This window comes from Hippocampus zosterae, chromosome 13, assembly GCF_025434085.1.
Source record: "Hippocampus zosterae strain Florida chromosome 13, ASM2543408v3, whole genome shotgun sequence".
NCBI classification, from domain to species: Eukaryota; Metazoa; Chordata; class Actinopteri; order Syngnathiformes; family Syngnathidae; genus Hippocampus; species Hippocampus zosterae.
The window spans coordinates 12694506-12710128 of NC_067463.1; the positions used below are offsets into that span (position 1 = coordinate 12694506).

The 15623-nt window shown below is 43.6% G+C and overlaps 1 protein-coding gene across 3 annotated transcripts; it reads right to left on the reverse strand.

Annotated features, from left to right (window-relative positions):
- Positions 1-4608: 4608 nt before the first annotated feature.
- On the reverse strand, positions 4609-13709 carry caly (calcyon neuron-specific vesicular protein). 3 transcript variants are annotated; one of them, XR_007965943.1, is made up of 6 exons: positions 13591-13709; positions 10806-10941; positions 10479-10604; positions 10061-10174; positions 6693-8656; positions 4609-4834 (listed from the first exon to the last, which is right to left on the reverse strand). XR_007965943.1 is itself a non-coding variant. In XM_052083572.1 (5 exons), exons 1-5 carry the CDS (start codon positions 13704-13706, stop codon positions 8417-8419), a joined length of 732 nt encoding a protein of 243 aa, XP_051939532.1. In that variant the 5' UTR covers positions 13707-13709; the 3' UTR covers positions 6547-8416. The 3 variants fall into 3 exon arrangements, 2 of the variants coding, with proteins under 2 accessions (XP_051939532.1, XP_051939533.1); XM_052083572.1 differs by lacking the exon at positions 4609-4834 and having other exon boundaries at positions 6547-8656; XM_052083573.1 differs by lacking the exon at positions 4609-4834 and having other exon boundaries at positions 10806-10994; positions 13591-13697.
- Between the last annotated feature and the right edge of the window lie 1914 nt (positions 13710-15623).

Sequence of the window (15623 nt, forward strand, 5' to 3'; positions counted from 1 at the left end):
TTGTTCCATTTTATTAATACAGCTCGATAAATGCAACATCGTCTTGAGTGGTTTCTAACCGCAATTCACAAAGTGTCAGTGAGTGGAGCTTGTGTGCTTGTGGCGAGCGACGCTGCCCTTCAACTTAACGTCTTCGGTATTCCGCCTGCACGATTTTCTTCATCGAGCTGGAGAAAGTCAGTTGAGAGGCCGAGAGAATGTGTGCGCCAAGTGGTTGCATCAGCTGAACATTAAAAACGGATTGAAAAACAAACACATAGTTAACTATAATTGTAGGACTTGGCATTGAGGGATTTTCATTTTACAAGTTCTCTCTATTATTAGCCGAAATTGAGTAAAACCTGAATTAATAATCACAAGCACATGCTGCACATAGCGGCATTTTATACTGGGACGTTCGGTGTAAATAGGATTAAAAAGCGCAATAACGGCCGCTCGAGCTCTTCACCCTGGTGAAATGGCACTTTTTAGAAGTAAAAATACGGCCTTACATTTAACTCAAAATCATAATCACCCGGACTTTTTTTGAGAACATAGTGTGTTTGCTCAACTGTGCATGTCGCCTGAAAAATGACTACAATGTGTCATGTGTACAAAGAATGTAGCACCCTGTGGCTCCCCAAAACAAATACCTCTTAATTATAAGCAATCCCCCATAAGTGCTCAGTGGGACACATGAAAGCACTAGTAAGAGTTGGAATTTGAGTTTGGGAAGAGCGTGATGTGACTCGGCAGTAAAAAAACAAAAATTTGAGCCCCCCGCCATCCCTTCCCACCCACTGTGAGGTTTGGTGTTCGAATCCTATTTAGAGTTTGCAGTTCTGCTTCTTCCCACATAAAAACACACGCATATTAGGTCCATTAAAAATTCAAAATTTTCCACAGGTGTGAATGTAAGTGTAAACGTTTTTTGGTCTCTTTGTGCCCAAGTGTAAGATCGGTCCAGGGAATAAGCTGCCTCATGCGCAAATTCAGCGGCGATAGACTCCATCTCACCCGCTATCCTAATGTAGGATAGAAAATGCACTGTAAAAAAACACATTTAATTTTTTTTTTGGGGGGGGGGGGGGAATAAACGGTCATTTAACCCATATTGTGTTTTATTGTTTTTGTGATTGCAAAGTGTCCTTGGGTATCTTGAAAGGCGCTTATAAATAAAATGTATTATTATTATTATTATTTAAGTTCGAGCAATATTAAAATATAAATTACTGACATTAATGGCAACAATTTTAGTTAGCACAAAAAAGGATGCTGTATTTTTTTAAAACAGTAAAACTTAAGATATTAATTTGAATTGCCCAACTTAAAGGTTATTAGTTTGTTTCCATTAAATTGTAAGTTTGCCCAACTTTTTTTTTTTTTTAACAGTGTGGCTAGATGAAAGGGTACTCATTGAATACAAACACTTCCTTCCCATGTACCGGTAATTCCCTCTATCATCCAGGATGGGAACGCAAAGGGGGTGATCTACATTTGGTACTGATTAAGAGAAGGGAAATTTTTTAAAAGAAGGAGTCAGGGGGCTTGGAGACCACAGAGGTCCCACACATGCATCAGAAGGCTCCTTCTAATTTAAATGTCTAAGAATTCGCTGCCTCGTGCCAGGAAGTCTCAGCCTCGGTGAAAATAAATGGCACAGGGCAGTGCGCACTCAGCCCCATTTGTAAGCCATTAAAATATTTTCGATGTGACATATTAATTAAGAGCGTTGCCTTGAAGCTCCATGCACGCCGCATGACGTAGCCATAGGACACCGATACATTGACTGATGATCGCTTTCAATCATCTGTAACTCATCATGTCATTTACAAAACAGGCACACATCTATTGAGATGACTCATGTTGTATTTTACTGCAAGTTCAAGTTCACTCCCTCATCCCAAAACACACAAGGAAGACTGACCAGCAACCCAGAAGAAAAGTACGATTGTCAACATGCTCTGCAAATGTGTCTGCAAAATAACAGTTCTCACACTATTGACAACAGCGATTGTTTTTTAAGACCCAAAACAAACAGAATCTCTTAATGTGTTTGCGTCACTGATACAAATCCCTCGGGGGCTTCGTCTTCATCATGTGGATTGTCTTTGTATCTCTCGGAGAATTACAGCTCTAATAACTTTGATCCCAAGCCCCCGTAGCGTCACTAAAATGTTTACAACAGAGGGCAACAAGCTCCTTTGGAGAAGCCGTGCATTCATTACACAGCCTTTGACTCAATTCACTGTGTGTAAATATATCCATTTCATTATGGAAACGGCTCAAATATTTGTTTCAGCGGTCCCCCCCCCACTCCCCCATATAACGTAAATTGCTGCAAGCTGTTGTGCTCGGAAAAGGCATATTCTCATGATGCCTGTCTTCCCTCACACAAATCACAGCTAAAGGTCGCATTGAAATGACTACTGGCAGCCAATTTATTCCCCAAATATCACCCCCCCAAGGCCCTTCAGGAGCTCCTTGGTGTTTAATGGGATTGATGATTTTTGTTGTTTGTTTTTAATCATTGCTCTCAGCAGTTGTGCTTCCTCAATCACATTTCTGTTTTATCTCAAGTCGTAGATGAACAAGAGGAAGCTTTTCAATTTATTTCATTTTCAGAATGCAAATGAGATAAGCAAAAAAAAAAAAGCTGGAAAGGGGCCGTTTCGAGACAGCGCGAGTGGCTGTATGGTGAAGTTTGGACTACCCCTGCAGTTTAAACGTATATGCGTGTTATTGCGGATTTTCCCAGGCTCCACAAGTTCTGATCTACTCTTAACTTCTTCTTAACATACCAAAATCGCATTGACTGTTCATACATTTTTCACTGAGCATAGTGTAAAGCTGTTCCTGCTCATCCCAAAATGACCATAGACATATAATTGTTAAAACTGCTGGATTTTAGCATGAGTTTAACTTTACCATATTTTCCACACTATGGGGCGCACCTAAAATCATTCAATTTTCTCAAAAGCTGACAGTGTGCATTATAATCCGATGTGCCATATACACGGACCAATATTATGATTTCTTGGACGTAGTGTTTGAAATGTTTTTAAGGCGCCTTTGTTACAGCTGCAGTGGCTTTGAAAGCACTATATAAAGCGGTATTGTATTTCTTTAGCGTAGCTCTATCTCGTGGATATATAATGTAACCTCAGTCACTATTGTTGCTTTTATTCTATGCGCCTTATAATGCAGTATGCCCAATATATGAAAACAGTTTTAAAATAGGTTAGTCATTGAAGGTGCGCCTTATACGGCGAAGCGCCATATAGTGCGGAAAATACGGTACTTTGCTGACGGTTTGTTACCTTTTGACGTCATTTATCAATTCCACCTGTGCCACACTACTTGCCACCGTATGACCAAGGAGGACACCTCTGTTGAAAAAAAAAACATGCAAGCTAGATGTGGACAAGCAACAAAGCTTAAGGGGCAATGCCTTATGAAGAGACGAGAAAAAATTGGAACATTTTGGCAAGGCACATCAACTCTATGCACATAGATGCAAAAAATGAAGCATACCAGGAGAAGAACACTGTTCCTACTGTGAAACATGGAGAAGGGTCTGTAATGTTCTGAGGCTGCATTGCTACATCTGGCACTGGGTGCCTGGCAGATCAGCTAATGGACTGCTGAAATTTACCGACAGAAGTGATGATGGAAGCGCGGTTAAAATAACGTGATGGATTGACAGACTGACGATTACAGTTTGGTTTGGCTTGAAGAAATGACGGAATGACGTTGATGGACGGGTATTCAGGCCGCTGACGGATGACAAATGACTGACCTGTAATATTTTGTAATTGTCTTATACGCGTTAGCTACCGTTGTAATTCCCTCTTAATCATCATTTGAAACATATTTATACACATAAACATAAACACTTAAAAACTTCAAAGTGAAATGCCATCCTATCCGTGAAAGTGGCATAATGTTCGCATGCCATCGAAAGTTATCATGCATATGTGGTTGCCTATTGATTGCAAAACAAATGTACTCTTTGGTAAATTTGATGATAATTTTGCCTATACTCTGCTCAGAGTCAGGTATCAAGCTTTTTTCCTCTCATTCACGTCCATCTAAAAGGTAATTCGGCTCTGCTTAGTCGAGAATTGGCGACAGCAAAATAGATAAGAATAAGTCAAAGCATTAATTTGTCATTTGTCTGATTTACTAAAATGATTTTGTAAAACAATTTTGGTTCGGAAGATGGATGAATGGATTTAGTCTACAATTAATGATGCGCATTTTGAAAATCCGAAGATCTGGTTGGTTTGACTAACTGCTTTGGAGTGATGCAAAACTAATGAGGAATTTCATAGCAACTGAATTTTTTTTCAAAGGACCATCTTGAGGACAAACCTGTGACTAATCTCAAGCAGTGGTATAGACAACAATCTCAAAGGAATGATGAAAGCATACAATGTCTCGCAATCAGCTATAAGGCACATTCAAGGGTACGATCTCGACATTATTGGACGGAACACAGAGGGCTGGCACCCCATTGGGCCTCTGCAGCCATGGGAGACGACCCCTAGGTGGCAGCCGACTTCATGAATACTCCACTGTAATAATAACATCAGTCCAGTGATGAAAGCACTAGCTTTTATTTGCTCAGTAGGCAACAAAAGCCAGTCCGGCTGAACCTTCGGTAAGTTATGATCAGTGGCTCCCGCCCTTCAAACAGCAGCTTGATAGGATCTGTTTCTGTTGTGTGTGCTCTCAGCTTGTCTAATGTTACTCCCATCAAAGAGGCCCCAGTAGAGCTGAATGGAGGATGATGTGTGTACTGCCTCAGCTTCGTGGAGGCATTTCCAGCTGGCGCCAGCGGAGAGGAAACCCACTGAGACACACAACAACACATACAGACACCGGGGTCAGCTCTGATTTAGCTTCCTATTGCCTGACAACAACTACCCTTTTCAGGCCAGGCTGACTTTTAGCTCTTTCTCAGTGCTTTAAGTGGAAAGAAATAAAGTGCCGGTACTCCCCTTATTCAACTATTGCCAGGTAAATTAAATATTATATATACTGTATAAAATTTATCTATATAAAAATCCTCGTCACCCCCCCCCCCCCCCCTCGGGTGGTGTCCGTCCCTCATTCAGCTCGGGTCCTCTACCAGAGGCCAGGAAGCTTGAGGGTTCTGCGCAGTATCTTTGCTGTTCCCAGCACTGCACATTTCTGGACTGAGATGTCCCGGGATCTGTTGCAATCACACATCCAGTTTGGGGGTCACTGCCCCGAGTGCTCCGACCACCACAGGCACGACTGTCACCTTTACCTTCCAGGCTCTCTCCAGCTCCTCTCTGAGCCCTTGGTATTTCTCGAGTTTCTCGTGTTCCTTCTTCCTGATGTTTCCATCACTTGGGACCGCTACGTCCACTACAACGGCTTTCCTCTGCCCTTTATCCATCTATCTATCTGTCTATATATATATAAATATATATATATTTATATATATAAATATATTCATTCATTCATCTTCCGAGCCGCTTGATCCTCACTCACGAGGGTCGCGGGGGGGTGCTGGAGCCTATCCCAGCTGTCTTCGGGCAGTAGGCGGGGGACACCCTGAATCGGTTGCCAGCCAATCGCAGGGCACACAGAAACGAACAACCATCCGCACTCACACTCACACCTAGGGACAATTTAGAGTGTTCAATCAGCCTGCCACGCATGTTTTTGGAATGTGGGAGGAAACCGGAGCACCCAGAGAAAACCCACGCAGGCCCGGGGAGAACATGCAAACTCCACACAGGGAGGCCGGAGCTGGAATCGAACCCGGTACCTCTGCACTGTGAAGATATAAATATATATATTTATATTCATTCATTCATTCATCTTCCTAACCGCTATATATAAATATATATATATATATATATAGTCTGCGATTGGCTGGCAACTGATCCAGGGTGTCCCCCGCCTACTGCCCGAAGACGGCTGGGATAGGCTCCAGCACCCCCCGCGACCCTAGTGAGGATTAAGCGGTTCAGAAAATGGATGGATGGATATATATATAGTGTGTGAAAATGACCGGCGGCTCCAAAATGTATGAGGACATCTCGACTTGGGCGGACTTAAACCTTGCCTTTCCATGGGTGACTTAAAAGAGCAAGAAATGAGCAGCCTGCGTGCATCTTAAGTGCAGTTTCTGTCACGTCTGTCTGTTATCTTCACAAGTAACCAAGATACTCAAACGCAATGCATTCCGAGAGACTTTTCGCTCACTGAATTGTACTGAATAGGTCGTGATATATTAAATTGCAATCTGTCAGGGTTAGTTTAGCTTTTTCCCCAAAATCCACAGCTGTGGGGCACTGTCTTCATCTCCTATCCAAAAATGAGATGCTTCAAATGGCCACACTCGTCTGAAGGCCTTGGACTCATCGCTGGAAATCCAACTTTGAAATTTCAACAAGCTGACCTCCGGAGCTCGTCTTGCAGCTACTTATCCGAAATTTATGCAGCCGCTGCATCTCGGGCTGGACAGAATCAGCAATTGCCCCGCTACTGCTGCAGGATAGCGTGCAACCATGTTGGGGAGATCCCTGAGAGGGTTCCCCAACATCCTCAGTATCATCTGCAAACACGCTTTTTCTGGCGGTGGTCATATATGTGGCCAGCAGCGGACTCAGCGCTTCTCGACTACCTGGATGGCGGGTGTATGCCTGGTAAGAAGGTAATCTTATTCTGCTGACCTTATCTGTTGTGCCGTCAACAGCCAACTCTGCCTCGACAAGCCACAGGAGCTGTTGGGCGGTAACAGCCATGCCTGTCTGCTCATGGAGTTGTAGCAAAGCTTTAGCATTGCTACATGGCTGAAAACTATCCACAACCCTACCCTTGTCCGCTTCTCCTTGTAAAAATACAAAAATGATCACCACTGTATTTTTGATTATGTGGAGGTGATAGTGTCCTTTCCTCATAGGAGCCACTGCTACAATGCTGCCAGCATGACCGCGTAAACAAATGCACACGGGGATGAGTCACGTGACGCGCGCGGTGATGTTTAACATTTGTTTAAAACGGCCACACACACTCAGAACCCTGAATTACTGATTCCGAGCACTTGTGGGAAAATTTGTGAGAGCAAATGAGATGCAGATGAATATTTACTGTTACACATGGATAAAATTGTTGTTTCTATATTGTTAAAGAAAAAAACCCCAAGCGTAGCAACGAAAACAGCTTGAAACTTGAATAAGTACAAGTGAATAGAAATATTTTGACAATCAATCACTAAAAATCAGGGATAAGCAAAACCTTTCAAACAAACCAACAGCAACAAAGGTAATGAAACTCCCCTGGGCAAAAACGAAAGTACGCCAAACTTAAAAAATGTTGATTTCTTTCATTCAAAAGTCTCTTCTTTATCTGTGTTCCTCTGAAATGATTCAAGGTAGACATCTTGAAACGTCTTTGTGCTTGAATTCTGTAGGTTAGCAGTTCTAAAACTAGACATAATTGTTGGCCTTCTTTCATTAAAAAGAAAAAAACAGAATGGTTCTCGAATTAAATTGAAACTACCTTTTCTTTATCCCGTCTAATTAAGAGTTGCAGAAATGACTTAATTGCAGAGGTCGTACAACCAATTTTTTTTTTATTTATGTCCATGCAATGAGATCCGGGCAGATTGTTGTGATGTAAGGACAAGCTGTGCTGTGATCTCACACTCCTACACGCACGCTCACGCACAAACAGGCATGTTCCAAAACGTAATTTCATCAGCATTTGAAATAAATTTCGAAAAGGGTGACGATAATAACACATTACAACGCCAGATTTTTAAATTGTAATGATTTTTAAATAATAATTTTTTAAATTGGCGTCAACATTCCAAACGAATGTACAATTACTTGTAATTGTAAATAACAGAAGATAAAATTGGTACAATAGAAAACATGTTCGGCTTGTGCAGACAAAAGTAGCTACATCAAATACATTCATATTCAAAAATCATAAGACATTCTTTTAGGTTATTTACTTATGTACGATGGTTAAAATGACAATTCTTCTTGCATGGGTCAGAACAGTCAGTTTTGATGCGCACACATTTCTTATTCAGGGTAAGTTTCATAATGATAGCATATTTTCTAAAAATTCCCATTGTGACAGCAAATGATGAGGCAAAAGTGAATAAAATGTGTTACCTTCGATATTCCCCTGTGACAACATACGCCACAAATTCAGATACGTAGTGAATTCATGTGGTGTACACGGGAGTTAAGTCGCACTCGGTGAAACTGCAAGTGACATTTTCCAACATTGTCATAACATTCTTGCCTCTGACCACAGCCTCGAACACTCGCGCACACACACACACACACACACAATTTGATTATGGGATGCATCGAAGCATGTTTGACTGCCCGGTGAGGGGGAACCCCCCCCCACAAAAACAAAAAACCAAGCACACAAACATTCATTCCTCTCCTTCCAGTTCACCTTGGACTGTCTGGCTGTCATGTTTGACGGCATCGGTCTTTTTCAGTGCTCTGATGACTGGCAACCATGGCGACGGCATCTCGGGCCCTGCCCTCTTGACTTGGTTGAGGCGGCTGAGGGCGGCATACAGTCCAGAGTTGGTGCTGTCTTGGATGCCTGCGGGATTCTGCTGCTCGCTGGAGAACATGCCCAGAGCGGCCGGAGTGCAGTGCCTTTGCTGTTCCCGCAGAAACAAAAGTGTGAACGACGCCCATGCTGGAACCTTGTCTTTGCTGTGTTTTCCTTTATCAAGGGGCTTACTACAGAGTCTCATTATGCAACTTTTGATGTCCTAATGTTATATAAAAGTTCCAATCGCAAATGTCATACAGTTCCGTGCTTTTAGATCAAAATCAAAAGGGACCATGTCATAGATGTTCTATTTCCATTTTTTCCAGGAAAAATTGAAACAAAACCAAAACAAGTTGGCACCTGACCGGCATCCTGAAATGGATTGTGTTCGACCTTCAAGATTCCATAAGACACCAAAAGAGACCAAGCGCAGGCCACATAAGAGAGGGTGAGAGCAGTGCGCAGTTGCTCACATGCACAGCTGAGAGGGACCATTCAAGTACAGTATATCATGTATTAAGAAAAGGATATGATATATGTAAACACGAATGAAGCCTAAACATCACCTTTGGTGGCTCTGTGGTGATGTCTTGTGCTAAAAAAAAGAGCTCATAGTCTCCTTCGCCATTCACGCGGGTGGAGGAGGAAGTACGTTGGCAATTTTGCTGGATGTGCAAGTCGGAGGCGCATAGAGCTGATTCCCAAACGACGGTTCAACCTTTAATTTTCCATATTAGCCGTACAGCGATACTAACATAAATACATTTAAAATCAACTCTGAAAGCTCATGTATGAAAGTAATTGACTAAGATGAAGGATATTTCCATAAAAATCATACTTTCATTTACAAATGGAAAATGTTGGTCATCTCTTTTTTTATTCAAAATTTTTTTAGTTGGAATGGGTTTTTTTTTCAATTATCTCGTTTGTTTTTATGAACTGTAATAACCATGCTCACAATTCGCAGCAAAGAGGTTGGAATTATCTTCTCTTCCTGATCCTATCAGGAGTGAAACATCTTCAAAGTATCATCCACACTCACTCGTCTTCACGTGTCGAGCGACGCATAAGCTGGGGAAAAATGCAACTGTATCTGACCAAAAACTTCAAAGGTTCCCCATTCCTTCTTCCCTGCTGTCCTCTCGTAACTAAGCCTTTAATCACAGTTTAGTCACGCTCAGCCCTAATTAAAGACCCCGCCGATTCACAGGCGGACATGCCGACCGCTGCCTGACCAAAAAAAACAAGATCTGTCCTTTCCTCTCTTGTTTTCTCCTGCGAGAGAGGTTCTTGAACGAACCTGCGTGTCAGTGCTGCCTTGGTACACAATGGCCCCGAGGTGTCGTTAGGGAGATAATGACTTTCCCGCTCCAATGTCGAGAAAATTCTCCTCAAGTGACGGATTTGAGGGTGAGCCACGTTCTGTCTTATACTAGTATAAAGTCCACTTTGCACAGAATGACTGAATAAGGTACTCCTGTGTGTGTGTGTGTGCGCGTGTGTTCTGTACCTGAAGGATGAAACCCTGGGGGCAGGTAAGACGGTCATACCACATGGCTTTGTACATGAGCAGGAGGAGGAGGCTGGTTAGGAAGGCCAACATGATGAGGATCAGGCCTGTGATCTGAAGAACACATGCAGACACACTCTTAATATCTATATATTTAAGAATTATTTTAGGAAAATATTAATACCTGTAACTTTTGGGACAACTGCAATCTTTTGCGCAATTTGAAAGTATCTAAATAAAGTCTCGCATAACAATGAGCAACGTAAAATACAGAAAAAAGTCATTTAGACAATCTTTGCACAGAAAACAAAATCAGGAGCCACAAAATCCAAATACAGTATATCTTGTTTTCTTGTTCCTTGTAAACTGTGTTTTGAAAAACTATAGCATGTTATATAACCTCTCCAAACTAGTGTACCTTGGCTCTGTCGGAGACATCTTTGTAAAAGTTGATGTTTAGCTTCTCAATGCTGGGGATGAACAACTTGTCTTTTTTCTTCTTCTGCTGCTGCAGTTGGTAATGAGTCGTCGTCTTCACAATAACCTGAGGTGGGATAAAACATGCAGTGAAAATAATCCGTATTTGCCTACGAGAGGTAAACTATTTGTCATTGAAGAATATAAGTGTGACGCGAAAGTTGCAGCAAAATGCAATCAGATCACTCCATCCTGCAACGTTGCAATGAACAGCATATTGTGTTTGTTGTGTAACGTTATTAGGAGAGAAAAGCAAGGCCAGACTTACCTTGTCTGCAAAAGACTGCTGGAGCTGGCTGACCTCGAGGGGCGTGATGAGGGGGATGATATCAAAGCCGTCGTCTGCAGACGGCTGCTTCTCCATTTTATCAGCCAGATTGGTGCCCAGCTTGACCATGTCTGCACTGTTGCGGGCGGCAGAGGCAACTCAGACTTATGAGGACTTAGGTAAGATGTCCTTGATAAAAAGGAGAAACACCAACATATAGAAGCTTGGCATGGGCATAATATCAGCTTTATCAAAGTTAACATAACGAGAGTAAAAGGAGGTCATTTTTTTAAAATTTGCTGTAACTGGTCACCAACCAAGCGCAGGCCACATATTCACAAATAACTTCACACTTATACCATTGAGTCTTCAAAGAGCCTAACATGTCTGTTTTCATGGGCATAAACTGGGGTACCCAGACAAAATGCACTCTAGCCCAAAAGGACAACATGTGTATACATACATAGATATATATTGTGTATATCGTAACCAGTTTTCTTTTTTTTTTAAGGCTAAATTTGTGCAGCCGCTGGATGCTGCATCATGTAAATATTCATTGGGCCAGATTAAGGGGCTAAGGGGGCTAAACATTCTATGTTCGGCACAAATTATGCTTTAAGAACTTTTTAGTAAGTCCTCTTATATATATATATATATATATATATATATATATATATATAGAAACATTTATTTTTGTGCATGCAAACACATTTTCTTCTTCCATCCCCCAATTCTGCTGCTGTAGACTGTAAATTTCCCCAGTGTAGGACATAAAGGATATCTTACCAATTTTTAAAATGTTTGTGGGCAAACCAGTTCGGGAAAAAAAATGTCCTCGAGAGCAAAACCGTCTCACTTGCCCAATAACCCATCAAATGTTTTTGATGAACAAGCGAGGTGTATCTGCTAACATGAAAGGGTGCTCATCGAGACAATTTCAACTTCCACTAAAAGAAGTAAAAGAGACGTTTTCAATTCAACGTCAGCCGAGATATTTTGGCTAACCCAATCACATCTCTGCAAGAAACAAAAACATAATTGCAGTGAAGGTGTGCTGCAAGAATAAAACAATATATCTAGACCATAGTACCGTACATGCATTTCGATGTGTGAAAAGCTAATCCTGTCAATTACATAATGATTCCAAAGTAAAAATTTTAAAAAATGCTTTGCCTCGTCTGCCAGTGTCATTCCAAGCACTGTCTTCTCTGTTTAATATGGTTCTCATTGATACCATGTCTTATTCTCTTGCTTTGAGCAAGTGATCATCCAAATGTGACAGGAAGGGGTAATGAGTCATTCCCAGGTTCTAACGATCTAGAGCCCACTGGCCCACTGCTGCGCTGACTCACTAATGACACGCCACCGGAGTGATGCATCGTCTCAGACGTCATGGCGGTGTGAATGTGCACTTTGGACACATCGGAGTCCCACGTTGGCGAGTTTGGTCTGAAAGGGGCTCACAAATAAATCTGTGGCTTGAGTCGCAATACGTTTAGTCGGTCAAATCCATCTTCGGATACAAAATCGAATCACATGAAGGGGGCAGCAGCTCAGGGAGACCATTACTCAAGTACTGTACATCCAATGTTCTCATTGTGTGGGTGGGTGGTGGAGGAAAGTGTGAGAGCGATGAATCATCCTGATTAGCATCTGTGACAACCAAAAAAAAAAACCTGCGAGCCCGGAGCAACCACTGAAGAGCTGACAGCGTATCTGCCAAATAGAAGAGCTGCAAATATTAAATTCCATTTGAAGAATATGTATGATTTATGGGCTCTCCTTTATGACGTGAGGGTTTTAAAATAAGTATATCCATCTCTTTTCTAATATAGAGTCGCGTGCGTGCTGGACTGTTCCATTCACTTGCCATCCATGTTTTTCAGAATATGGGAGGAAACTAGAGTACCCGGAGAAAACCCACGCGGGCACGGGGACAACATGCCAACTCCACACAGGAAAGCCGGAGCCAGAATCGAACCCCACACCTCTGCACTGTAAGGCGGACGTGCTAAGCAGTCGTACACCGTGCCGCGCAACAATAAGTACAATATCATGTAGAAAGTCATTTAAAATAATCACAAGCTGTAACTATCTGTTACTGACAAAATACCCTCCCCAAAAAGTGCCGGCAGGAATAATAAACCCGGGATACAGCAGGGGAAACACTGTAAATCCATTTTACGGTAAATCCTTCGGACATCATTCCCGTTTTGAGCTCAATACATTACTGGCAAAGAAACGGGAGTTTAAAAAACAATTAACTGATTATGTGACTGGTACTTTGCCCCCCACGTTGGCGAAAGGAAATGTCGCAAAATGACACCCTTAGTGAGAGGAGTGTTTTAGTATGCCTCAAGTTTAGGTTGACTGCCCGTGCAAATGCAAACTTGCCACATTGAAGCTTCATGACCAAACAAAAGAGGTGCAGTAAGACAAAAGAGCCTCAATGCAACAGCAAATCCACAGGATGTGTTGGACTGACAAACAACATTGAAAGGCGCTTGTTTGTTTTAATTTCCTTCTGTATGATGTGACAATGTAGCTCCTGTGGTGGGATCGCAATCTAATTGCAGCCAGCACCGAAGGAAAAAAAAAAAAAGACAGTCAGTACCAATAAAGGTCCAGTGTGTCATAGACAAGATAAATGATGTCTGACCTGCACTAATCAATAAAGATCAAATGAAAACATATTATTTTCCAACAGGATTGTAGCAAGCAGAGCTGTAATATTTCAGCATCTGATTTTCATCCACAAAACACAGAAGAGAGAGAATGAACTTACTGCGGATGTCTCTGCTCTGTGGCCAAAGCGGAGGTGATCGCACGCCACTGATGCTGCCGGGGACTTGGCTGCGAAAGATGGTTGCCGTGGTGATGGGTTGTGAGCGCACTGCGCATGACACCGAGCTTGCGGCAGCTTCCGGAAGTTGAATATGAACTCAGCCTTGAGACTCATCTTAAGGAAAGTCAGTAATGGAATGATCGTACGCTTTTTAAAAAAAATTAAAATATGAGCAGCATTCGTAGATTTGGTCTGAAAAGCCTTTGGATTTGGTGACAATTGCAAAGTAAACACATGCTGATGTTTGGAAAATGTTGGAATGACAATTGACAGGAGCAGTAATTTCGTTCATGATGATCAAATACAAAACTCATCATCACGGTTTGTGTCATGAAAAAAAAGACACAAACTGAGTATAAAAACTAAAGTAGAACTATTTTTCGGATCACATTCAAACAATACTCAACAACAAAAAATTACTTCCCCTCCGTGAGTCGTCACCTTACCGTGGTGGAGGGGTTTGTGTGTCCCAATGATCCTAGAAGCTAAGTTGTCTGGGGCTTTATGCCCCTGGCAGGGTCACCCATGGCAAACAGGTTCTAGGTGAGGGGCCAGACAAAGCACAGCTCAAAAGACCCCAATGACGACAAAAATAAATGGATCTCAGTTTCCCTTGCCCGGACGCGGGTCACCGGGGCCCCCCTCTGGAGCCAGGCCTGGAGGTGGGGCTCGTTGGCAGGCGCCTGGTGGCCGGGCTTACACCCATGGGGCCCGGCCGGGCACAGCCCGAAGAGGCAACGTGGGTCCCCCTTCCCATGGGCTCACCACCCATGAGAGGGGCCAAAGGGGTCGGGTGCAATGTGAGCTGGGCGGCAGCCAAAGGCGGGGACCCTGGCGGTCCGATCCTCGGCTGCAGAAGCTAGCTCTTGGGACATGGAATGTCACCTCTCTGGCAGGGAAGGAGCCCAAGCTGGTGTGTGAGGCAGAGAATTTCCGACTGGATATAGTCGGACTTGCCTCCACACACAGCCTGGGTTCTGGTACCAGTACTCTCGAGAGGGGTTGGACTCTCTTCCACTCTGGAGTTGCTCACGGTGAGAGGCGCAGAGCAGGTGTGGGCATACTCATTGCCCCCCGGCTCAGTGCCTGTACATTGGGGTTCACACCGGTAGACGAGAGGGTTGCCTCCCTCCGCCTTCGGGTGGGTGGACAGGTCCTGACTGTTGTTTGTGCATATGCACCAAACAGCAGCTCAGCATACCCACCCTTTTTGGAGTCCTTGGAGGGTGTGCTGGAGAGTACTCCTGCTGGGGACTCCATTGTTCTGCTGGGGGACTTCAATGCTCACGTGGGCAATGACAGTGATACCTGGAGGGGCGTGATTGGGAGGAACGGCCCCCCCGATCAAAACCCGAGTGGTGTTTTGTTATTGGACTTCTGTGCTCGCCACGGATTGTCCATAACGAACACCTTGTTCAAACATAAGGGTGTCCATATGTGCACTTGGCACCAGGACACCCTAGGCCGCAGTTCGATGATCGACTTTGTAGTTGTATCATCGGATTTGCGGCCGCATGTTCTGGACACTCGGGTGAAGAGAGGGGCGGAGCTGTCAACTGATCACCACCTGGTGGTGAGTAGGCTCCGATGGTGGGGGAAGATGCCGGTCCGTCCTGGCAGACCCAAACGTATAGTGAGGGTTTGTTGGGAGCGTCTGGCGGAATCCCCTGTCAGAAGGAGTTTCAACTCCCACCTCCGACAGAGCTTTTCCCATGTTCCGGGGGAGACGGGGGACATTGAGTCCGAGTGGACCATGTTCCGTGCCTCTATTGTTGAGGCGGCCAATCTGAGTTGTGGCCGTAAGGTGGTTGGTGCCTGTCGTGGCGGCAATCCTCGTACTCGCTGGTGGACACCAGCAGTAAGGGATGCCGTCAAGCTGAAGAAGGAGTCCTATCGAGCCTTTATGGCCTGTGGGACCCCAGAGGCAGCTGACGGGTATCGACTGGCCAAGCGGACCGCGGCTTCGGTGGTCG